General features: G+C 32.4%; 1 protein-coding gene across 3 annotated transcripts in view; it reads left to right on the plus strand.

Annotated features, from left to right (window-relative positions):
- Naa16 (N-alpha-acetyltransferase 16, NatA auxiliary subunit) overlaps positions 1–25764 on the plus strand; it is a 58293-nt gene that overhangs the window by 28165 nt on the left and 4364 nt on the right. Inside the window, exons 9-18 of one of the 3 annotated variants that reach the window (XM_076871922.1) lie at positions 1102–1208; positions 6137–6209; positions 8733–8902; positions 9234–9386; positions 13888–14016; positions 21690–21903; positions 22821–23014; positions 23660–23768; positions 24478–24576; positions 25071–25214. In XM_076871922.1, coding sequence (XP_076728037.1) covers positions 1102–1208; positions 6137–6209; positions 8733–8902; positions 9234–9386; positions 13888–14016; positions 21690–21903; positions 22821–23014; positions 23660–23768; positions 24478–24576; positions 25071–25214 — 1392 coding nt within the window. Of the gene's footprint in view, positions 1–1101; positions 1209–6136; positions 6210–8732; positions 8903–9233; positions 9387–13887; positions 14017–14591; positions 14743–21689; positions 21904–22820; positions 23015–23659; positions 23769–24477; positions 24577–25070; positions 25215–25764 lie in introns of those variants that run through there. The other 2 variants (XR_013092855.1, XM_076871924.1) reach the window with 2 other exon arrangements.

Here is a 25764-nt window from a genome sequence, read left to right on the forward strand (position 1 = left end):
GAGCTAACTAGAGTAGAAGTTATCTGAAAATAATCTTTATAATAGAATTAAATTTTTCTTTCAAATTTTTATGGCATCTAATTATACTAGGTATGCATGTTTTCTTCAGTCAAATTCAACAAAATAACAACAGAATAACTACTGTAAGTTAAAGTTTTGTTGTACAGTGTTGTGACTTATAAAGAAACTTAGGAGATTTTTTTTTCAGTAGTCTTTAATTATAGATCATTCATGATGTGGTTTTTAAATGATTGAGTAAATCCGTGTCATTTTATATTGATTTTTACTGTCATGTTTGTATATATTTGTATTTATAATTAAAATTCTTTTAATATTTTCAAAAAGTGACACCAAAATTTTTTGATAGGTTTTATCAGTAATTAGGGCAATTATTTACTTGATGTTACAAATAGGGTATTTATTTTAATTCTTATGTTTGAATGCCTCAGAGCTCAGTCTAAACATATATTTATCGTTCTTTTATTGTCAGTTTCATGCTAGAATAAGTTCTATTTCTTAAAAAAATTTAAAATCTTTGCTGTATCACTTGTACCTGAAAGAGTGCTTGGTATATGGTAGGTGCTTGACATGTGATTGTGGATTGGATAAATATTGACGCTAATCACCGTCATGATTTGGGAGAACATTTGTAAATACTTTATAGTGTCTAGAAAGAATTTTGGCTTCTACTTGAATATTGTTCTGGTTATCTGCTGCAGAATGCTTTAGATATTATTTGCAGGTTTTTGAGCAGTAGACAGTAGACAGTATATGCTTCTCAGAAAATAGAGTTGCCATTGTGATTATATTTAGGATGATTAGTAGATTGTGTTTATTCTCTACTTGAAACTGCATAAGCCTTTTGTTTACTCATCTTTGAAGTATTCCTTGATTATTTTGAACTTAGATCCAGGGAAAATATAGTTGCCAACTGAAGTATTGATGTTAAGCTTTTGATGTAGCAAAAATAATGCTGACTTTTTGGGCTTTAAAATTGAACCAGGGGAACAGTGTTTCTGAGGAAGCTTTATTTTTATTTGTAAAATCATTTAAAGAGTTGATTACATCAATCAAATATAACAAAGTATGTTTTATTTTTAGGTGAAAAATTTAGAGAACTAATGGATAAGTTCCTGAGGGCGAACTTCAGTAAAGGCTGCCCACCCTTGTTTACTACTTTGAAATCTTTATACTGTAATACAGAAAAGGTAAAATTTGGTATTCAGTTTTTATAATGTGTTTTTACTAATCATAGGATGGTTTCTATGTATTATGCTATATTTTAGTTATTCTTTCTATTCTAGTAATGTTATTCACATTTAGTCTAATAGTAGATGTATTGAAAATTCTATGTATACAGTATATAAGTAATATCAAAGGAAATGTTAATCTGATATTCTGAGAAAGTAAAAGCTTTGTAAAAACTAAGATTATTACAAAGGTTATTTTTAAATGGGGATATTTTTCTAATAGGATTTAAAATTTGACATTATTACTAGAAGTTTGTGTTTGACTGTTCCATGCTTCATTGTCTGTTATTTTATAGTTATTATAGATTTTTCAGTTTGTAATGTGTGCTTTTAAAGTTAGAGCATGGATAATAGAATTAAGAGTGACAGTAAAATGCCATTTGATCAATAAGAGTACAAATGACTAATTTTAACAAAAAAGCTACATTTAATAAGTATAATTTTAGCTAGTTCTTGAATAAAGTACTTTTCCACTTTCTAAATTAGAAAATAGGCACTTTAGTCTTAGTTGTGAATTGGAAACATTATTAGAAGACAAATTCTACTTTTTATTTTCAAGCTTTTTTTTTTATTAACTAAGGTCTAAAACTTTATTATAGTCTTTTCTATTTTTTTTTTTTTTTTTTTTTTTGTGATGCTGAGAATTGAACTCAGGGCTTCTTGCATGCTAAGCCAGACCTCTACCACTGAGCTACACCCCTAGCCCTGTAGTTAAAATTTTTTAAAGTTGGATAGAGAAAATATTTTATTTAAGCCTCTTATCTGTTCATTTAGCTTTGACTCATAATTCGTAAATTTGCAGTAATTGTGAATAATAAAATGTCAAAAACTAGGCCAGTGATTAGTATAATTAATTTTTACATGAAGTTTTGAGCGACACATCAAACTGTATGCATAACATAGCAGTTAGTGAGATAATGATAATCATATTGTATTCTACCATATTGCATTACACTCAGAGAAATTCTGGTGTAGTGCAGAGAGCCTTGCTTTAGAATCATACCAGGTTTTGAATTCTTGACTTCATCACTTGCTTGCTTGAATCGTAAAATTGGGAAAGATAATAAAGGGTTGATGGGTGTTTTAATTAGATGATATTAAATGATTGATTCAGAAATGTTCAAGAAATGGTAATTCCCTTTCTCTGTCACCACCTGCAGCCCTCACACCTCATTTCTGAAAGTAGTTACTGTCACTTTATTGTTGTTGTTCTTAAGCAGATTACCTTTGTAACTAGCCCTTTCAAAGCCAAAAATTATCACTACTAATTGAGCATTAAGCAGAAATAAATCCAGCAATTTGGTATTTAGTTTTCTAATTTGGATGAAGAAAGAGAGGATAGTTTCAGTGGGCTTCATGTTGCAGTAATACTTTAAACTTGTAATTTGTATATGTGGTATAAAAAAATTGTGTATCAGATGTGATTTTTTGGAACTTTGTCTCTAAGGTAATAAAGAAGTCTTTTAATGCTTACAAAGGAAAGCTGGCAAGGCACAGTGATATCCTAGCAGTTTGGGAGGCTGAGGCAGGATGATCACAAGTTTGAACCACCCTGGGCAACTTAGATTGTGTCTCAAAATTAAAAAATTAGAAGGGGGGTGTAGCTCAGTGGTAGAGTACCCCTGGGTTCAATCCCCATTACCACACCCATCAAGGAAAAGAAAAAAGGAAAGCTGCTCAATCATTTAGGAAATGATCTTTAATAGCTATAGTATTTTTCCAGGTGAGATTTTAATAAGGATAAAGCTTCTTTAGTTCTCTATCACATATATCTGTTAGAAGAAAATATTTCAATTAAGGGAATGTGGTCAAATTTGGGAAGTTTTTCAGTTTGTAAATGGGGAATTGTGTTAGTTTTCTGTTTTCACAAAATAGACAAGAAAAACAAAAGAAAGAAAGATTTGGTTTGGCTCATGATTTCAGAAGTTTCCATCCATGTTTGGTTGGCCCTGTGGCAAGGCTAAATATCATGCTGGGGAGTGCATGGTAGAGTAAAGCTACTCATATCAAGGGCAAACAGTGTGGAAAGAGAAAGAGAAACGGATGGGGAACCCAGTATTACCTTCAAGGACACACCTCCACTGACCTAACTTCCTTCAACTATGCCCTACCTCCCAGCAGCATCCTTAGCCTTTGAGACATGAGCTTTCTGGGGACTTTAAGATCCAGATCATAACAGGGATATCATTTAAGTTGTCCATTTTGCGGCATTAAGGTTTTTTTTTTTTTTTCCGGGTAGTTGTAGATGAATATGCCTTTATGTGGTGCTGAGGATCGAACTGGGTGCCTCACACGTGCTAGGCAAGTGCTCTGCCTCTGAGCTACAGACCCAGCCCTTGAGGCTTCAAGTTTTATTGTGGTCTTACATAACCTAATTTAAGTGAATTGACCTTTCTGGAAGCAAAGTGCTATTTTCGAGAATAGCCATTACATAATAATTTTTTCCATATTATATACTACCTAATTGAGTTATAAATGGTAAGAATACTTGAATGAAGTGGATTTTTATTCTTTAGTAGTACTCCTGTTCATGGGAAATTAATTGGAAAACTACATTTTAATTATTGGATTAGAAATGACTATAACATAAATCTTTGAGATTTGAGAAATATGCCTAATTACCAAGAAGTTCAGCACTCAGGTTTTTTTATTTAGATTTATGTGAACTTTCAATTATCTTGATTTTTTTGTTAATTATATCCTTTGAAGTTCTGAAACTGATATGTTTTATTCAGTAGTGTTTATATTTCTTTATGAAATATTATGTGTAACTTCATTATATATTTTATTTCTAAAAATTTTTTATTTAATGTTGTATTTTTTAATTATTAAAATTGACTAACAGTATGTTTTACTCTGAAGATAATATATAAAACCTGTTCTGAGTGCAGTTTTTGCAAACTGCCAGTAGATGGCACTGGAGATTCATGAAAAAAAATAATTGCCTCCAAAAGTTGAACAACTTGAGTATTACATTTCTATGCTTGTAAGAAGTTTTTTAAGTTATATTTATTCTAAGTGAGATTGGTGGTGTAATTATGATAGGTTAAAAGATATTACTTTTTTTTTTTTTTTTTTTTGGTACTGGGGATTGAACCCAGTAGTGCTTAATCACTGGGCTGTATCCCCAGCCCTTTTTCTTATTTTTAGTTTTGAGACAGGGTCTCGATATGTTGCTTAGGGCCTCACCAAGTTTCTGAGGCTAGCTTTGAACTCGACATTCTCATGTTTCAGCCTCTAGAGCCTCTAGGATTACAGGCGTGGGCCACCATGCCCAGCAAAAGATATTACCTTTAATTTTGTTTTCTAATAAAAATCTTTGTAACATTTTTATTAGTGGTTGTCAAGCTTTTTATTGTGATCAGAATTAACTAGTGGGCTTATTAAACATGGTTTATACCGAATCAAAGTTTCTGATTCTGTCAGTCTTGGGTGTGGTCCAAAAATGTACATCTCTAACAAGTTAGTATGTGATACTAAATCTTGATGACACTTTCAGAAATAGTTAAGAATACTTCCTTGAATTTCCAAATCATGAGTTATTTAATCTTCAAATTTTAGTGAAAGAAATTATGATAAAATGAAGCTCTCATTTGTTCATTTTGTTTATGTAAAAATCACATATTTATGTGGCATAATGTGGAAAATTTCATATGTATATATATGTGTGTATACATAAACATACAGTGTATAACGACCAATTAGGGCAGTTAAGATTTCCAGCTTCATTTATTTTTGTTTATTTTTTTAGTTGTAGATGGACATAATACCTTTATTTTGTTTATTTATTTTTTTATGTGGTGCTGAGGATTGAAACTAGTGCCTAACATGTGCAAGGCAGGTGCTCTACCAGTAAGCCACAACCCCAGCCTGATTTCCAACCTCTTAAATATGTATCATTTCTTTATGCTGGAAAATTTTGAACTCCTCTAGTTCTTTATAAAGTACATAATAAATGATCATGAACTATAGTCACCTTGCTTTACCTTACTCTGCTGTACAACATTATAACTTATTCCTCCTAATTGTATTTTAGTACGATACTTACTTTCCCTCTGTCCCCCTCCCCTCTACCCATCCCAGCCTCTAGTGATCACTGTTCTATTATGTACTTCTGTGAAGTCAACAATGAGAACCATGTTTTTAAATTAAGCAATCTTTGTGTTTTTTTAAGACTGTATCTACTTTATACCACTTTCGTCTCTTTGATCATTCATTCCTTGATGTTTCACTAAAAATATGGTGTATCTAGTTTTCTCACATCCTGTTTTTTTGTTTCACATTTTCTCCACTGATACATAAGTTCCATCTTATATCTTATTTCCCCATTGCCTGTACTAATCTTACTAGTGAACTTTAGACATTTTTATTTTCATTTCACTTGACTTTTTTCTAGGAGTGACATTTTAGAAAATTCTTATATTTATATGATGGCTTTAGCTTTACAAGACAGAAAGCTAAAAGGTAAACAAATTAATAAAATTATACAAATGTATTTGTTGGCACAAAGTAGGTGTTATAGTGATAATTTGACCCTCAGAACCTCAAACTGCTTCTTGAGATGAGAATTTATTGAGGTTTGCTGTTTTACTTTTCATAAAGACAGCAGTGTATTTTCTTTTTTCTCACCCTTTCCCTGAAGTCTTATTGGGAAAGGGGAAGAAGCAGTTAGTTTGTAGTTCTGAATAAGCTGTATATTATTCTCCAAATCGAATTTAATCTAGTGATTAAAAATACCTTAACTAAAAGAAATATATATATATATATATATATATATATATACACACACACACACACACACACACACACACGCGTACATATATATAAATCATGCATGGTACTCTTGATACTCAATAAAATAAATTTTAAAAATGTTTCTTTAACAGGTTTCTATAATCCAAGAACTTGTTACTAATTACGAAGCTTCTCTTAAAACGTGTGACTTTTTTAGTCCTTATGGTAAGTTTAAATTAGATTGAATTGGAATTTAATTTCTCATTTCAGTCCATTTTTAATCATAGTAATACCATTTTATGTTTATTATGTGTGTGGTACATAATAGCTACTTACTAAATAGTTTTTGAATTAGTGAATGAATGAAATGAGAGTACTTTCAATCTTATTTAATTTAAATTTTCCATAATCCTGTGAATGAGAGTTAGTTCTATTTTAACACAAGGAAACAGACTTGAGAGGTCCAAGATTATGTAGTCAGTTTAATTGAAATATAGTTTTCTCAAATCTCTAAATTCTCTACTTTTTCTACTTTGTGTTACTTTTAAGTATGTATAATGTCCTTTTTCCCCTCTTTTTTAGGGGTATTTGTAAATCAAAGTAATTTAATTTAGAGAACTCCCTAGCATGTTTTCAGTCACATAAATGGTAAATAACTTTAGTTTGGGTTCTTTATGTGACTTTTTCATGTCATTATTCTTTGAATATATTTAAAGCAAGTTGTTCCACACATATTGTTGCACCTATAAATACCTTATGTCTGTTTAAAACACAGGATTAGCTGTGTAGGTTGGTGCATCCGTAATCCTACTGACCTGGGAGGCTGAGGCAGAAGGATCTTGAATTCAGGCCAGCCTAGGCCATGAATAGAGATCTTGTCTTTATTTATTTATTTTTGTGGTGCTGGAGATCCAACTCAGGGCCTCATGCATGCTAGCAAGCGTTTTACCACTGAGCTACATCCCCAGCCCTAGAGAGACATTGGCTTTAAAAATAAATAAGTAAGTACATACATAAACAAACCATAAAAAGTTGACTTCATACCATAATCTCTAATACCCAGTTAACATTCAGATTTCCTCCATTATGCAAAAGGAAATCTTTGTATAATTGGTTTATTGAGTCTAGGTCCAGTTACTGTCTACATTTTGCATTCAGTTATAATCTTAAATTCTTTTAATATAGAGTAATAATTTCCCCTCCCCTTAAAAATTGCCTTTTGTTAAAAGGTCATTTGTTTATAGAATATCCTGTATTCTAGATTTGGTTGACTTTCTTATGTTATCATTTAATATATTTTACTGCCATTCATATTTCTTGTTATATAGATGGTTAGATTTATAGGCTTGCTTGAATTCGAGTTTTATTTGAATACTTTACAGGTGGTTTTTGGTGCTTGATGTATGACATCGGGAGTAATGAGGCATTCTGGTTGTCTCTCTTTTGATGTTAAGATTGATCAGAATTACTTGTCAGCCTAATGTGCCTAAAAGGTTCCAGATGAACCTCTGACCTGAGGATTTTAGCAGCCATTGAAGAGTATTGCCTAGATTCCTTATTTCATTCTTCTGGTCATTTTTTCTTTATTTATTAGCTGGATTTTTTTTTTTTTTTTTTTTTTTTGGGCAGGGTGGCAGTGCTGGGGATTGAATTTAGGGCCTCAGGCTTGCTAGGCAGGGGTTCTACATTGAAGTACACCCCCAACCCTGGAATTCTAGAAATAATTTTATTTTATCATATATTACGTTCCCTTGAAATACATTTATGTAAGAGGAACAGGATAATTGCTTGACTGTTTACTTTTGTTATTTGTGTTTTAATTAATTTAATAGTGTGTTTGCTCTATTGTCTTGTCATTTTATTAGTTAAGTATACTAGGAGACCTTCTGTTTGTTCTCATGTAGTATGGATGATTATACTCTTTTTACCTCATGTTAGACTAATATATTTTCTCTTCTGAAATCCATTTTGAGACCTTCTTTATCTGGTCTTCTGTAGCTTGAGGGTATAGGATGCTGGGTAGAGCAGGATAGAGCTCAGCTAATTGTAGGTATCTGACAGCTTTTGATAGAGGGCCTAGGCTGTGTATTCGCTTGTTATATTTTTGTCACATGGCAGGAATATTCCACCTTGTTAGGGGTGTATCCTCTTCTGGTGAAGCCTACCCTTCAATTTTGTGTTTTTCTCGTTTGGTGTTAAAGCATAGAAAATACTAAGCCCTGGCAGTTTGGGTGAAGTCTTGCAGTGGTTGTCTCTTCTACAAGTTACCTTTTTTGACTTTTCTGAACTTGTTGCATTTTGCTTTGAGCCTGAGAATTCACAGAATGAGATTGATATTTTATTCTTTCCCCAGTACCATTTCTTTTTTTTTTTTTAATGTTCAGAATTTTTTTATAACTTTCTTTCTTTTTTTTTTTTAATGTGTTACTGAGGATTGAACCCAGTACCTTACATGTGGTAGGTGAGCGCTCTACCCGAGCCATAACCCCTATGCACTGTTTCTTAAGAGGGAGGCTGAGGTTAGAAGGCTGTCAAACTAGAATTTTGTTTCTCTACTTGACTGTCTGACACCTTTTGAACATTATGGGATGAAGTCATACCTCTTTTTGATGAAGTTGGTAACTTTGCTGAGTTTTTACTCTTTATTATAATACCTACTAATTTTATTATGAATTAGGGGAGAGAAGTATGTGATTTGCTTTACTTAACATTCTTCCTCACAATAATGTAGTATTTATTTGATTGCAGAGAATGGGGAGAAGGAGCCCCCGACAACTCTACTCTGGGTTCAGTATTTCCTGGCACAGCACTTTGATAAACTTGGGCAATATTCTTTGGCTCTGGATTATATCAATGCTGCAATTGCTAGTACTCCAACTCTAATAGAATTATTCTATATGAAAGCAAAAATTTACAAGGTAAAGTTTAAAGTTTTTTGAATAGTTGATGATTCAGCAATTTTAAGAACATTTGGAGTTGTTTCTATAGAGTAATAACTTCTAGGGCACCCTGATACTTTTTAAAAATACTTTAATAATTCTCTAAGAAGTTTTATGTTACATGCTTTATGTAATCAGTGCTAGTCATTTTTGTTTAGTTTTTGGTAAATGTGAATTATAATTATCTAGATTTATAGATAAATTATACAGAAATGGTGACAAATTTCTAATTTATAATTTTTCCTGCTTATATTATACCTGTATTTTCTTGATCATAGCTATGACGTTTAACTGCTTTAATCTCTTACAGCATATAGGTAATCTCAAGGAAGCTGCAAAGTGGATGGATGAAGCCCAGTCTTTGGACACAGCTGATAGATTCATCAATTCCAAATGTGCAAAATACATGCTTCGAGCAGATATGATAAAAGAAGCAGAGGAGATGTGCTCCAAGTTCACAAGGGTAGGAAATAGCATTTATGAGCATGTAACTATCTGAATTAGTAAAATTGAACTCAAGTTTTTTATGATGATTTATGATGTTTTAAAAATCTTACTTAGCTTATATCCTAAATATGGCATGTGGTTGTAAGTTTCTATGTGTTTCTGGCAGGGGATGGTTAAAAAGCAATAGCAAGATTAAAAATACCCTTTAAAAATACAGACAATAAAAAATAAAATAAATAAAAAATAAAAATACAGACACATACTCTTGAATGTGTAAAATTTGGTTTATATCTCAAGTTCTTTGTCTCCCTAGTAATTTGTGACTGCTTTTTAATTCTCTTTCATTGTCTAGCTTCAGAACTGCTCAGAGAGTCCATTCTCTGTGAAGCTTTTTTTTTTTTTTCTTTTGGTGTGGGGATTGATCCCAGGGCCTTGTGCATGCGAGGCAAACACTCTACCAACTAAGCTATATCCCAGTCCCTGTGAAACTAATTTTTGTGCACTACTAGTCTCTGTTACATTCAGGAATTTAAGTTCTCTCAAATTGTTGGGCTTGGGCTAGGGATATAGCTCAGTGATAGAGTGTGTGCCTAGCATGTGCAAGGCCCTGGGTTCAGTTACTGGTCTCTCCCCCTTACCACCAAAAGTTGAGCTCAATGTCCATTCCTTTGTTTGATTCTCTATCCTTTCATACTCTTTTCTATATAGATTTTATTATTATTATTTATTTTGCAGTGCCAAGGATCAAATCCAAGGCCTTGCTCATGTTTGGCAAGCACTGTATTTTGAAGCTATAACCCCAATCCCCTATGTAGACTTTATTTTAAGTTATGAAAGTATTATATGTTTATAGTAAACAAGATAAGTAGATTAAAAAAACAGAAAGCCTAGAAACAGATTCACATGTATTTGGAAACCTGTTTTAGCCAGAAGTAGTTTTAAATTGTAGATGAAAAGATAATGCTGGGGAATTTAGTTACCTATGTTGAAAAAAAAATTAAATGACATCCCTGTCTTATATTGCACACAGATTAATTCCAGTGGATTAAAGATCTAAATAAGGAAAACAAATCTTTAAAACTTTTAGAAGAAAATATAGGAGTCTGTCTTTAGACTAAAGAAATATTCTTTATGCTTGAAGTAGGAAGTGTTTTCTTTTTCATTCTTTAAAAGGAGCAAGAGGGATTAGATCTATTTATTTACTTATGTTAACAAATAATAATTGCACATATTAATGGTATACAGTGTACTACCTCCATATATGAATTCTGTGTGCACTGATCAAATCCAATCACTCTGGAGCATTTCTTAAAATACCAAAAGCGTAAAATTGATATGCTTCACTATATTAAATTTTAAATGTTATAACAAAAAATAACTATAAGCAAAATGAGAAAATAAACAGGGAAAATTAAAGAATGACAAAGTGTTATAAAGAACTCCGAAGAATTCACTGAAATAATTGCCCAATGCACATTAAATGTGATATTGAGAATAATGAGGGAACCATGTTTGGTAAGTTTGATTTCCATTTGGAATAAATAACTTGTATCTCCAGATAATCATATTATGTATAAAATTGAAATCACATTATGTACAAAATTAAAAGGTTTTAGTGTTGGTGTTTGTCAGTATGTTCTTAGGATGAAAATAAGTTAATGCTGTATCCTGTGATGCTAAGGTATCACAGATATAGCAGCACCAGTATACCACCTAAATGTTATAACTTTATTAAATGTTAACTTGGTTCTAATTTTGTCTATATGTTTAAGAAATAATCTCATAATTTAGGAGTACAGAATAGCTTGATCTTCTGTTGTAAAAATTAAACTACTTGGAAAAATGATGTCATGGAACTATATCATCAAAATAAAAACTCAGAAAGAAAAAGAAAAAAACACTATGAATTTGGGTAAAGTATATGAGTAATTAGTTCAAAGAGGTAGAAAATAGAAAGGCCAAAAAAGATGACTTCACTAGCCATCAACAAATGCAAATTATAACAGTAAGTAGCATTTGTACCCATTAACTACGCTGAACTTTAAGTCTGAAATTACTAGATATTGACAAATGATTTTTACACACAAACACACACACACACATATTCACATATGTACTTATGTCCTCACTTTATCTGTCTCCTTTTCTCTCATTTAACTACTGAGTTAAGTACTTTGTATACATTATCTCATTTAATCCTATATTACAGTAAAGAAAATGTTTAGAGAGATAAGTATCACACTGACTGTCAACACAGCTAATTATTCATTTGGAGTGAGGATTCTATTTCAAATGTCTTTGATTTTAAAACTTCTGTTATATGTCAAATCAGCAAGAGTGGTGTAACAGAAACTACAATAACTAGTGTTTCTAAAACTCGAGATGCCATAGCACTGATAGCAGGTACAAGGACAAGTCATGTTGGGGAGAGGAATAGCAAGTAAGATATGTATTAGGAGAGAAAATAAAGTTAGAAAAACGGCAATATTTATATCCATATAGCACTTACTCAGGTGCCTGACACTTTACAGCAAGGTAATTGAAGTTCTGAAGAGAATACTTGAAACATGTTTGGTCACATCATAAATAGTGCTAGGACTCAAGCTCTTAAGTGAACTTTCCACTACACACTGGTGTAAAGATTAGAAGAAAATACAATGAATAGCCATAAAAGCATTAGTATATTAGAGAAAAGTACCACCTGCAAGTCCAAGGTAGGAATTATAAGTACAATACAGTTAAAAATTAGTATATAAAACTTAAGTTAAATAAGTCTAGTGACTTAAAAAATAACAACAACCATGATATGTCTTCATAGGCATAGGAGAATGAGAAAGAAGGTTGAAAGGAATTGGTTAAGGATAGTAGTCACCAAACCTGTGGCTGACCTTTCTTAACATAATTGCCTCTGGTCATCCACTTTGGATAAATTGTCTAGCTATACAGAGAGCTTGTTCAGTTTATTGATGTTGACTCATTAGTTAGGTGAATCTATAATGTGTAGTGGATAACACATTGAGCCAGGGGAAGGGTATTGCTAATGACCCTGAATATTTAGCTTGTATTTGTTTGCTAATGGATGAGTGAAATTCTTTTAATTCCTTCTTAAAAGATTTTTTCACAGTTTAGAATTGTAGAGAATTGCTCATGTGTGTTTGATAATTCTTTTTGGTGAACTTTTTGAAGTGAAAGTAATGCATTTTTCTTATAAAAACATGCAATCATCAAGAAAACGAAAATATACACAGTCAAAAAGAAATAAAATATATCTATAATTCTATTCACAGTTTTGAGACTTTTAATGAATCATAAGAATTGAACTGATAACCTGAAATGGGGTTTAAAAGAACTGAAGACTGAAATTATTTTTGTTTGCACTTTTGCCATCTTTCCTGGGTTCATGCACATGTATTTAAAGTAAATCTCTTCTAGTTAGGCACAGTGGCACATGCCTCTCATTTTAGCTACTTTGGAGACTGAGGCAGGAGAATCACAAGTTTGAGGCCAGCCTGAGCAGCTTTAGTTGAGACCCTGCCTCAGGATATAGTAATAAAAGAGCTGGGGAGTGTAGTGCAGTGGTAGAGTGCTTACCTAGCATGTATGAGGTCCTGGGTTCAACCCATAGTACCAAAAAAGTCAAATCAAATTCAAATATATTCTTCTGAATTGACAAAATCCCAGTGCTTTGGCACTGAAACTGGGTATTTCATGTCTGAACTTCTCTCAGAATTACTACTGAGCCTGAATTAACAAATTATCTTCCTTTCTCCTTCCTTCTTTTCTTCATTCCAGTACTAGGGGTTGTACCTAGGTGTGCTCTACCACCAAGCAATATCCTAAACCTTTTAATTTTTTATTTTGAGATAGGGTCTTGTTAACTCGCTGAGGTTTGCCTTGAACTTGTGATTCAGTAGCCTCAGCCTCCTGAGTTGCTGGGATTATGAACATGTGCAAGTCTAACTGAATTAGCAAATATTCTTAACGAATTTGGTTAGTTTTGTTTGTACACTGCAGAGAAGAGACAGTGCTGTTAGAAGCAGATATGCAGGGACAAAGAGAGAGACAACATGTAGCAGCCTAACTTGGAGGAAGGAGATTGGGAAACTGAAAAGCTTCATTGCAACTATTACTAAGATATTCAACAATTTTCATGTGTATAATAGTGATCCCGAGTTAGCAAGGAAGGATTAAGTAACAGGAAAAAAAGAAAAAGAAAGGCAGAAGATAGGTAAAACTTAAGGATTGCCTTAAACAGTTTAAATAAAAGCTTGGCATTTAAATGCTAAACTTTAGTGATCTAGAATTTTTTATAAAGCAAAGTATTGAATACTCAAACAAAACTGAAAAAATAAGACATTATATAATTTAAAACCAATAGGAGCCTTTGGAAGCACATTTAATATATTTTCTAATTGCTATTATTGTCTTAATGATACTTGTAGCCATAGTTTAAAAAAATGCGAATTTTAGGTACTGTTATTGCTTGTCCCCTATAGTTATCAATGCTTGCATTTCAGGAAGGAACATCTGCTATGGAAAACCTAAATGAAATGCAGTGTATGTGGTTTCAGACAGAATGCATTTCAGCTTATCAGCGACTAAAGAGATATGGGGATGCCTTGAAAAAATGCCATGAAGTAGAGAGGGTAAGTTGTTACAATTTTGACCTCAGTTTTTTCCTGTCAGGTGGCAAGAAAAGCAGGTAGATTTCTACATGTGATCATCTGCCTCTTCTACTTTGTCAGCTTCATTGTGAAAACAGTTCTCAATCTTTAATATTCCAAACATTAAGAAGTTGTGAAAAATGATTCCTTTTTTTGATCCTGAAATGGTTATGCCTTTGACATGTCTAAATTTTTTTGTCTGAAGGAAGAAGAGAAATTAATAAATTATCATTGCTATTATTAACATAGGTCAAAATTTCTATTTCCTAATCGGGCCATTTTTTGATTTTCGTCACTAGCCTATGAGGACACACAGTTGATGGCAACTTCTTTTCCCTTTTAAATGTCAGGATCTGGTCCGCAGTCAGCCTCTCTCCAGTTCGTCTTCCCAGGACATTTGTTCTTGTGTTCAGTACTCTGTACAGCAATCTATGGCCAGTTTGCAGGCTTATTTTATTACTTGCTTTTAGAATTGTGTGTGTGATGTGCCTTAGAGAGGGGACTTTTCTTTTCCTTTGTGTGAATTTTTGTTTTCCTGTTCTTTGTCATCTCTGAAGCACTCTCCTTCCACATGGACCACAGGAGGAAAAGAGCCGCAAATGCACCCCTGAGGCAGTCCTCAGCAGCCCTCAGTTGTGGGGGCGCTCGGCACCACTCTTCCACTCTTCCCCTGCTGACGCAGTATAAAACCACAGGCATCGTAGTCAGGTGAGCCTGATGTCTGCACCATGGCAGTCACTTTGGCCTTCTTCCCATGTGAAATTTCTGCTGTTACCCAAAAGGAAGGCTGTATCTTAAGGGGTGGCTTTTGATGGGAATCGGACTAGGATTATACCAGAGGCTTTATACAAATACTGTTATTTTGGGTTCTTTTTGTTTGTTTGTTTTTCCTCCCTTTTAAACCTTGATGACTATATCTCTAGGGAAAATCTTTCTCATTTTCTCCTTGAAAAATGTAAAAACACTTGAAAGATGTGTAAAGTAGCCAGGCATTTTAGTTTAAATTAGGCCTCATTTCTATAAAACTATGTTTAGGCACTCCCTAAGATGTCCTCATTTTAAAAGTGTCCTGTTTGTTATTAAGGAAAGCTACATTTTTATTAACCAGGACATTTTCAGAAAGAAGTAAATTGTTTTCTGAAAGAAGAGGCTGTTAGGCATTTATGGATTAGTAATTTCACAACTGTAATTAGGAACCTACCAAATTTTCTGTTTAAGTGAAATTTGAATATCCTTAGAATCATTTATAATTGTGAACATGTCAAATTTAAATCCCATTTTCCTCCTATGAATTCCTATATTGCTTTGTTCTTTCTACTGTTTTTTGAGAATTGCTAGAATATAAGTAGGCCTTCTATTGTTATGTTTTATTTGGATTATTTTTCCTTAATTTGTAGTGATTTTGGTTAAGTAGCATGGAATGAAAATTCTGTAATATCCGGTAAACTTCCTCAATAAATGATTTAATTAGTAGAAAACATTTTTGAAGAAAAAAGTTATAAGAAATTCTTGGTTACCAAAGGTTAAAACATGGCAGAAATCACTCTTTCATAATTACACTTATGTCATCTCTTAATTACGGTTATGTCATGTTACATAATTGTAATTGCTCTACACTTAACTGTCTTTTCAGAGTTTACTGTTGGCATTTGAAAAATAGGAAGATCTAAAAATAGATAAGAAGAGAGCCAACTTTTTCACCTGTAACCTAATCTTTTATAATGAACATATCTATACTATAAATAAATAATGGAGAATGATATTGGCCAAATTATATTGTTACATCATGTGCATGTATGAACAACAAATCCCACCATTATATGTAATTATAATACATCAGTTAAAAAATGAGGAAAAATGACTTAACTCTTATTATTAATATGTGATGTGTATTTTACATATGTGGTTATATGTAGAAGTGTATTTAGTGCAAATAGGATCATTAAATATTTATTGACTGAAAACTTAATGCTGCCTAATTTCTAATAAAATTAATGTAATCTAAAAGAAAATTCTTAATGATGTTATTGAAAAGATTTAGAAGTAATTACAAATTTCAAAGATTTATAAATATCTGCAAGTTACTTTATGGTTGGGTTTTAAATATTTAATAAGGAAATGAACATCTTTCAAAAAATAAAATTGCAATATACCTTTAAAATAGAAGTAAATGAGAAACAAGGTGAAATAAGGACGACTAGTCTTTATTTCGCCTTCAAGAATTCATTCAAGTGTGGCATGGTTGCATACTTCTGTAATCCCAACTCCTCAGGAAGATTGCACGTTGAGACCAACCTGGGCAATTTAGCAAGAAGTTGCTCAATATAAAATTTTAAAAAATGGGTTGGAATGTACAGTGGTAGAGCACTAGGATTCTCAGGACCCTGGTTTTAATCCCAGTACTGCCAAATAAACAACAAGAAACCAAACTCTTTCAAGCCAGGTGTGGTAGCACACACTTGTAATGCCACTTACTAGGGACTGAGGCAGGAGAACTACAAGTTCCAGCCAACCTGTGCAACTTAGTGAGACCCTGTTTCAAATTAAAAAAAAAAAAAAAATTAAGTAAAATAAAAGAATGCATTCAATAATTCTTCCATTGAAGGCACTTTCAACAAGGATATATATTGCTATGAGCTCTTAGTAATGTAATTTGAAGTATTAGAATTCTAGAAATGTTTATTGTAGTGACTTTTCTGGCTTTATCTTGCCCTTCTAGTAGGATTTTAAAGAGTATATATAAGGTTATGTAACCCAGCAAAACAACCTTGATGAACTTGTGTTTAGAAAAGCATTTGAACTATTTTTGCCTTTCAAGAATTGTTTTCTTTCTTTTCCTTTTAAAATAATGATTGAGTTCTCATTATTTAATAAGTATTGATTAATATGCAAAACAGGGCAAATAATGTATATATTTCTAATTCTTTGATCTAGGATTTCTGATAGATAAAAACTTGTTGCATCTTAATCTTTATCAAATTGACACATGCATTCTTTTTTTAAAAAAAATTGGATTAAATTTAAAATGAGGTTCATTTTTTAAAAAATTGGATTAAATTTAATCTTTTATAATGAACATATGAACCTCATTTTAATTTAATTATTTGACAGTTATCTCCAAATACCTTCACATTCTGAGGTACTGGGGGCTGGGAATGCAACATGATTTGGGGGAGGGGTGGTTGGGTGGACATAGCCCATAAAAGGGACATACTCTGGAAAGCAAAACATCTTGTATTCTTCTTTGTGTGTTGAGAATGCCTTGTGCAGTATAGATTTTGAAGACTTCTATTATTTTTTTTTGGGGGGGGGTTGCTTCCTTTTAGTTATACATGATAATAGGATTCATTTTGACATAATTATAAAAGCATGGAATACAATTTGTTCTAATTTAGTCCCCAGTATTTCCCCTTCCCCTTCTCTCCTCCCTCCTTCTGGTCCCTTCCCTCTTCTCTACTGATCTTTCTGATATTTACTTATAGTTTTTTTTTTTTTTTAAATTAGCGTCTTTGAGATGTACATGATGGTGAGATTCATTGTGGTACATTCATATATATATATAGGAAAGTTAGGTCAGATTTATTCCATTGTCTTCTCCTATTTCATCCCTCCTTCCTTCCCTTCATTTCCCTTTGTCTACTCCACTAATATTTCTTCTATTCTTTTTATTTTAACACTCCTGCCCTGCTTATTTTGGATTAGCTTCTGCATATTAGAAAAAACATTCTACCTTTGATTTTGGGGGCTGGCTTATTTCACTTAGCATGATAGTCTCCAGTTCCATCCATTTACCACAGTTGCCATAGTCATTCTTCTTTATGGCTGAGTAATACTCCAAAACACATACATACACATTTTTTAATCCATTCATCTGTTGAAGGGACTCTAGGTTGGCTATAAACATTGATGTGGCTGTGTCAGTGTAGTATGCTGATTTTAAGTCCTTTGAATATCTCCTGAGAAGTGGGATAGCTGGGTCATATGTGATTCCATTCCTAGTTTTTTGAGAAATCTTCATACTGCTTTCCAGAATGGTTGCACCAATTTTCAGTCCTACCAACAATGTATGAATGTACCCTTTCCCCACATTTTTATCAACATTTATTGTTACTTGAATTGTTGATAATTGCCATTCTGTCTGGAGTGAGATGAATCTAATGTTTTAATTTGTATTTCTCTAATTGCTAGAGATGCTGAACATTTTTTCATATATTTGTTGATCATTTGTATTTCTTTTTTTGAGAAGTATCTGTTTAGTTGCTTTAACCATTTATTCATTAATTATTGATTGGGTTGTATGTTTGGTATTAAATGTTTTGAGTTCTTTGTGTCTCCTGGATATTAATGGCGTGTCTGAGCAGTGGAGGATAAATATTCTGTCCCATTCTTTTGGCTCTCTCCTCACATTTTTGATTGTTTCCTTTGCTGTAAAGAAGCTTTTTAATTTGATGCCATCTTATTTATTGACTTATTTTATTTTACTTCCTGCTCTTTAGGAGTCTTATTAAGGAAGTCAGTTCCTGAGCTGACATGTTGGAGTGTGGGGCCCACGTTTTCTTCTATCAGCTTCAGGGCTTCTCGTCTAATTCCTAGGTCTTTGATCCAGTTTGAATTGAATTTTGTGTGGAGTAAGAGATAGCGGTTCAATTTCATTCTACTATATATGGATTTCCAATTTTCCGTGTATCATTTAAAGGCCATCTTTTCTCTAATGTGTTTTTGGCACCTTTGTCTAGTATCATATAAGCATATTTATGTGGGTTTGTCTCTGTGTCTTCTGTTCTTTTCACATGTCTTCTAATGACAGATTCTCTATAAAAGAAAGTTGCTTATTCCTCTAGTTATTACTTTTTAAGTCCAGAGGATTTTTTCCTTAATTTTTTTTAGTTGTCAACAGACCTTTATTTTACTTATTTATATGTGGTGCTGAGAATCAAACCCAGTGCCTCATACATGCTAGGCAAGTGGTCTCCCACTGAGCTACAACCCTCCAGAGGATTTGGTTGCTTTTCTACATATAAGCTCTTAATAGTCTTACCTGGGAATGCTGAGAAGTGATGGACAGGAGAATCTGGGCTAAAAGAGAGGGCCCAGTATAAAACTCCTAAAGTAAATACACTCTAAAGCTGTGAATGACCTCTTAGTTCTTTGCTGACTTAATTTGATTCAAGCCTATTTTGACAGTTTCATTAGTTTCTGCCAGCAACTCCCCAAAAAGAATGGGGGCAGGGGAGAAAGAATACTAGTATTTAAGATGAAGGGGAAAGAATTCAGGGCATGAGTTGTATATTAAGGTTTGGATATCCTAGTTTTCTGTAGTGAGCTGATAGATGACCTTATTCATACCCTTGGTGTTTGGTCCAGAAGTGCAGTGAAACTAACTTCATCTGTTTTCATTATCTAGCAAATGTTTATGTTTTACAAATTTAGAGACTAAAAAAATCAGTCCAAGATACAGTACAAAGGAAACTTTGTGGTGATGGAGTAGTTACTGATTGTGATAGGGTTTTATGACTCTATACATGATAAAAATTCACATAGAACTGTATACACATATTGTACCAGTGTCAGTTTCTTGTTTTCATATTGAACTGTGTTTTGTAAGCTGTAACCTTTGAGGGAGACTGAGGGGAGGCTATATAGGTCCTCAGTTCTGTGTTTGTAACTTCTGTGTCTATATTCCAAAAACAGATCAACTCAAGATAATTTATTTGTTTTATATAGTATTTTGCACTACTGTCTTTTCTTCCAAAGCAAAAGTATAAATAAGCTATGGATGTGATATCCTGCTTTTTCTGATATAATCCAGCAGTATTCTTTTTACCACCATTAGCTTACTCTATAGTGATTGACTACTCACATTTGCCAGTGGGTGAATGGTTCCGAGACACAGTGCTTTCAGTGGAAAACTGCAAAAGCTTCCTGGCAAACTGGGATAAACTTGTCACCCTGTTTATGGAAGACATTAACTGGAGAGAGGCAGCCTATGGGCTGTTACTGATAAAGAGGCGGCTGAAATGTTTGTGATTTCATATGTTCCCTCTAAGACTCGCCCTAAAATCTATGTCTACTTAAGCTGCTAGGAATATTTCTTGAAGCTTGTCATCTACCTTTTTATATGTTTCTCAGCTTAAAAATGCCCTGAAATCTTTTAGGTTTTTTTCATCTCATTGTGTGTTCCATGACTTTAGTACTGCCATTTTTCCTCAGTCAGTATTATAATGGTGTTAGATATAACTTACATTAAGTAAAACTACTAACAGCTTTCTGAAATATGTAATCCTTTGATTTAAAAAACCAGTAAAACCAAGTTAGAGTTATTATCATGAATTTATTTATTTTATTGCTGGGATGAATAGTTTTCAAATATAACACCCTTAAAGCATGAATTTTCAGTAATAAGTATAAACTAATGTGAAATGTTTACTTTCTATTTCTTGTCCTCCACACTGTACCTCTATTCTTGTTATCTTAGAATTCTTGTCTTATAGTTTCAGGTACTTAATGTAATATGTATAGTGTGTTTCTAATTACCTGGATGACTAAAATTATCAAATGGTTATGGATAATTACTAACATGTCCTGCACAGCGAGTTACTAGACCCTGATGATGGAGGGAACATGAAGTAGTATAAAAAAACTTGATTTACATTGGTGTTTTGAATCATTTACTTTTCTGTATGATTTTAGAGAAGCTAAAGTGGGGAAAGAAAGAATGAGAGGTAGAAATGCATGCAGGAGAGAGAACTATAAAATTGTTTTGTAGGTCTAGGTGAGTAATTTTCTCTTTTCATTGGAAGGAATTAGTTTTTAATCTTTGGGGGAGCCATGGAAAATTGAATAAAATCTTTGAGCTCTATCGTTAGGAAGAAGTTACTATCCTTGATTATATGTAGACTTGAGATTAAGAACTTCCAAAAAATGAAACATGGGTAGATGTGGTTACTTATTAAGTAAGAGAATCAAAATGATCTGTATAGAACTTTACTATTGAGAGTGAACTTTAAAATGGGTTCTCGATCCTTTAGCAACCCCAAGAAATTGGCTGTGTAGATTTCTTTATTCCTACTAGATTAAATAATTAAGGGAATTAATTAGGGAATTAAAAGACTCATTTAAGTTCACATGCCTGATAAGCAGCTTATCTCTTGAGAGTTAGCAGATATTGTGCTTATTGAATGTCTGCTATGTGTTAGGCCTTGTGCCACAGAGGGGGATAGAGATAATAAGCCTTGCCTAAGCTCAGGATTGAGTAGAGGAGTTAGATTTGTAACATTTAGTTTGAACCTAAATATATATATTTAGTCTTCATTTGGAGTTCTCTTTAACTCAGTCTTGTTGGTTTTTAGTGAATACAAAAGAGATATTTTATTAAGACTAAAATATGGTATCTGGATTTTAAACAATAACCTGATCATTTGACTTATTAGCATAGAAGCTGAGTATCATCCTAAAACATGATTTATAGGGAGTGGGGATGAATTCTAGGAAGAGAAATTTCAAGTTGAATTCCTTTATAACATTAAAGTGGGAGAAAGCAATCAAGTGAAATTGTGATTCTTAAAATTGTTTTTTGGGTTTTTAATAATTTTCTTTCAAAAGACAGAAATTATTGACATAAATCTAAGGTATAATTTTGTGGTTTTGTTTTTAAGCATTTTTTTGAGATAACGGATGATCAATTTGACTTCCATACATACTGCATGAGAAAGATGACCCTTCGTGCTTATGTTGACCTTTTGAGATTAGAAGATATTCTCAGAAGACATGCCTTTTATTTCAAAGCTGCTAGATCAGCAATTGAAATATACTTGAAATTATATGATAATCCTCTAACCAATGAAAGCAAACAACAAGAAATAAATTCAGGTAACTGAAAAAGAACTTGCTTTAAAAAGATTTGAAAGGAGCATCAAATTTCAGAATGTCATAAATAAAGTACTTAGAAAAATGTATTGTCACATGTTTAAGGTATGATTAGTACACAATGTGTGTATGTGTGTGTATCTAATTATCTCATCCTTCCCAATATATTTGTATAATTAAAAGAACAGTTAATTAAGAAAAAAAATGTATTGTCAAGTGGATGTAAGGACAATATTAGATAACTGATACACAAAGTGAGTGAGGGGCTGGGTTTATGGCTCAACGGTAGAGTGCTCGCCTAGCATGGGCGGAACCCGAGTTCGATTCTCAGCACCACATAAAAATAAAGGCATTGTGTTGTATCCATCTACAAAAAAAAAAAAAAAAATTTTCTCTCTCTCTCTCTCTGTTAAAAAAAAAAAAAGTGAGTTGATACTCTGTAGCTGGTGCTTCTCAGTCACCCTAATAAAATTATTTGTAGTCTTTCTTATTTTTTGAGCCACTTAGGGAAAAATACATATTCCTAAATTTCTTGCACCTACTTTATTGAAAGAAAGAATGCCTGAGCAGGATACTTTGGTTTCATGCCTGTAATCCCGGCTACTTTGGAGGCTGAGGTAGGAGGATCACCAGTTCAATGCCAGTCTGGGTAACTTAGTGAGATCCTTTCTCCAAATAAAAAGTACAAAGGGCTGGAAATACAGCTCAGTGGTAAAAGTGCATCTTGACTCTGTCCCCAGCACTTACAAAGAAGAAAGGAATGAAGGTGCTAGTGAGAAGACTATCTGTACAACTTTTTATTCACTGGAATGTTAATATCTAGGAATGTTTGAAAAATAACAATAGGGAAGCAAATTTCTAAGATTTCATTTCTATATTCATATAGCATTTAGAAATTTTTGTTCATTGACTATTTACAGAAAACCTTTCAACTAAAGAATTGAAGAAAATGCTTAGCAAGCAGAGAAGAGCTCAGAAAAAGGCTAAATTAGAAGAAGAGAGAAAACATGCAGAAAGGGAACGTCAACCAAAAAGTCAGAAGAAAAAAAGAGATGATGATGAAGAAGAAACTAGTGGTCTTAAGGAAGAACTTATACCTGAAAAATTAGAAAGGGTAAGATAAGCTTACTTTTACTATTATTTGGTAAAATTTATGCTGTTTGGTTCTGCTCTGGTCATAAACATAATTTATTTAAATCTATAAATCAGAAGCCATTATATAAAACTAATATTAAGTATTTAAAATTTGCCATTAATTTTTTTCAATTATAAAATGTTGTTATATTTGTCTCCTTGCTTTAAATATTTATAGTATATATAAGGAACTGTAAGTACTTGGTGTACAATTTCCTAGTCTGTGGAATAATTTTAACTAGGCTTTTTAAAAAAATCTTTATAAAGTTACCTTGGTTTTATAGTCATGGAAACAATATAGTTTGTATCTGCTTTGAAAGTTATTTATTTATTTATTTTAAATTAATTTTAGTTTTTAAATACATGACAGTGATTCTGCATTACAATTTTTATTACATATATAGAGCACGATTTTTTCATATCTGTATATGAAGTCTGTTTTGGAAGTTATTGACTACACACTTTGAGTTAATTTGTAGGTAATAGTTTTAAAATGTTTTCTTGCTTATTTGTATGAAAAACACTGAATTATTTTAGATGTATATTAATATAAAATTTTAGGGGTCATTTGAATTGTATTGATGTTCTTAAATATAAAAATTTTTTTTTCTGCTTCTTAAAATAGGTAGAAAATCCATTAGAAGAAGCTATCAAGTTCCTTATACCTCTTAAGAATCTTGTTGCTGATAACATTGACACTCATCTATTAGCATTTGAAATATATTTTAGAAAAGGTAATAAATAAGGGATTTTTTTTGTTTGTTTGTTTTGTTTTGCTGTGCTAGTGATCAAACTTAGGGCCTTCCACACTCTACTACTGAGCCACACCCCTAGTCTTGAGTTCAGTTTTTTAATCCTTAATTATATTGGTGACTATATTCAGTTTAATCTTTGTTATATCTATTTTTGTTTAGGAGTTCCATTTTGGTCTTCTACAAAGGCTGTTTATCTCCTTTTCCTTTGATATTCAAAATTTTCAGGGGCCAGGTGCAGGGTACATACCCATAATCCCACTGGCTCCAAAGGCTGAGACAAGAGGATTGCAAGGCCAACCTCAGCAATTTATTGAGGTCCTAGGCAATTTAGTGAGACTCTGTTTCAACATGAAAAACAAAAGGGCTGGGGATGTAGCTCAGTGGTAAAGCACACCTGGATTAAATCCCCAGTATCAAAACAAAATAAAAACTTGCTGGATAATATATATTAGAACATAATAATCAAATCCAAACAAGAAGAGTTTGAATAATAATGCAGATTATTTACCTGAAGCAGTTTTTCATGATTTTTTCAAGCTTTCCTTTGGAGTATTTGATAACCCAAATTAACTTTGAATTTTGCTTTCAAATGTTATAAAAAAAAATTAACATTTTGTTATTGAGTTTAAGTAATGTTAAAGTGAAGAAAAAAACAAATATTGATGCTATTTTTGTTTTCCTGGTACAGGAAAGTTTCTGTTGATGCTGCAGTCTGTCAAACGAGCTTTTGCTATCAACAGTAATAACCCTTGGTTACATGAATGTCTAATTAAGTTTTCTAAATCTGGTAAGTTTAAAAAAATAATGTTCATTGAGAAACAAATATGACCTGTCTTCCATTTATCTGGATATCAAGGAAACTTGAAATAATGTAAAAACAATAAAGAGGTAATGCTTATCATATTTAAATGAAGATATCTGTAAATTAAACATGTTAGCTGAAAAAATGCTAGAAATTAATGTGTTTTTGAAATATGTTTTTAAGTTGTAGATGGACACAATATCTTTATTTTTATTAATTTATTTTTATGTGGTGCTGAGGATCGAACCCAGGGCCTCACGTGTGTGAGGCAGGTGCTCTACCATTGAGCTACAGCCCTAGCCCTAGAAATTAGTGTTTTTGAGGCCAGAATGTATTTATTTATATTCCAAAGGAGTGATATGTTGACTTGTAACTTTATGAAATATATAAAACTTAACACTAAATACAAAGGTTTTATAACTGATTTTTTTCAAAGCACAGATGAAAAACAAAAAAATCAAATGTTTTTGTTTTTGTAGTGTCTGATCATAGTAATCTTCCAGACATTGTGAGCAAGGTTTTATCTCAAGAAATGCAGAAAATATTTGTCAACAAGGATTTAGAAAATTTTAATGAGGATTTTCTCAAACATAACACTACCTCTCTTCAGCATCTGCTTTCAGGTTTGTATTCAGAAACTGTCATGGTTAACATGTTTATGGAAAAAAGAATGTGGTAAAAAACAATATATCCAACCTCACTGATTATCAGAAAACAAAGAAATGAACACAATACCATTGTGTCTTTCAGAGTAGTAGAAATTTTTTTTTTGTTAAAAAAGAGAATATGGTGAGGATGTGGCCAGTGAAACACTCTTAAAATTTTGCTGTTTTGTGTGTAAATTGGCCCAGCCACTTAGTAATTTGTTATTGTTATCAAGAGCTGCACATTACTTGTGACTTTATACACACACACAGACACAGACACACACACACACACATATACATACATATATATATATATATATATATATATATATATATATATAGTTATACATGGACACAATATCCTTATTTTGTTTATTTATTTATTTTTTTGTGATGCTGAGGATTGAACCCAGTGCCTCACATGTGCAAGGCAGGCGCTCTGCCACTGAGCCACAACCTCAGCCCTACTTGTGACTTTTGATTTAGTAGTCACTTTTATAAATAACTTTAGAAAATCAAAGCAAGA

Source organism: Callospermophilus lateralis, chromosome 12 (genome assembly GCF_048772815.1).
Source record: "Callospermophilus lateralis isolate mCalLat2 chromosome 12, mCalLat2.hap1, whole genome shotgun sequence".
NCBI classification, from domain to species: domain Eukaryota; kingdom Metazoa; phylum Chordata; class Mammalia; order Rodentia; family Sciuridae; genus Callospermophilus; species Callospermophilus lateralis.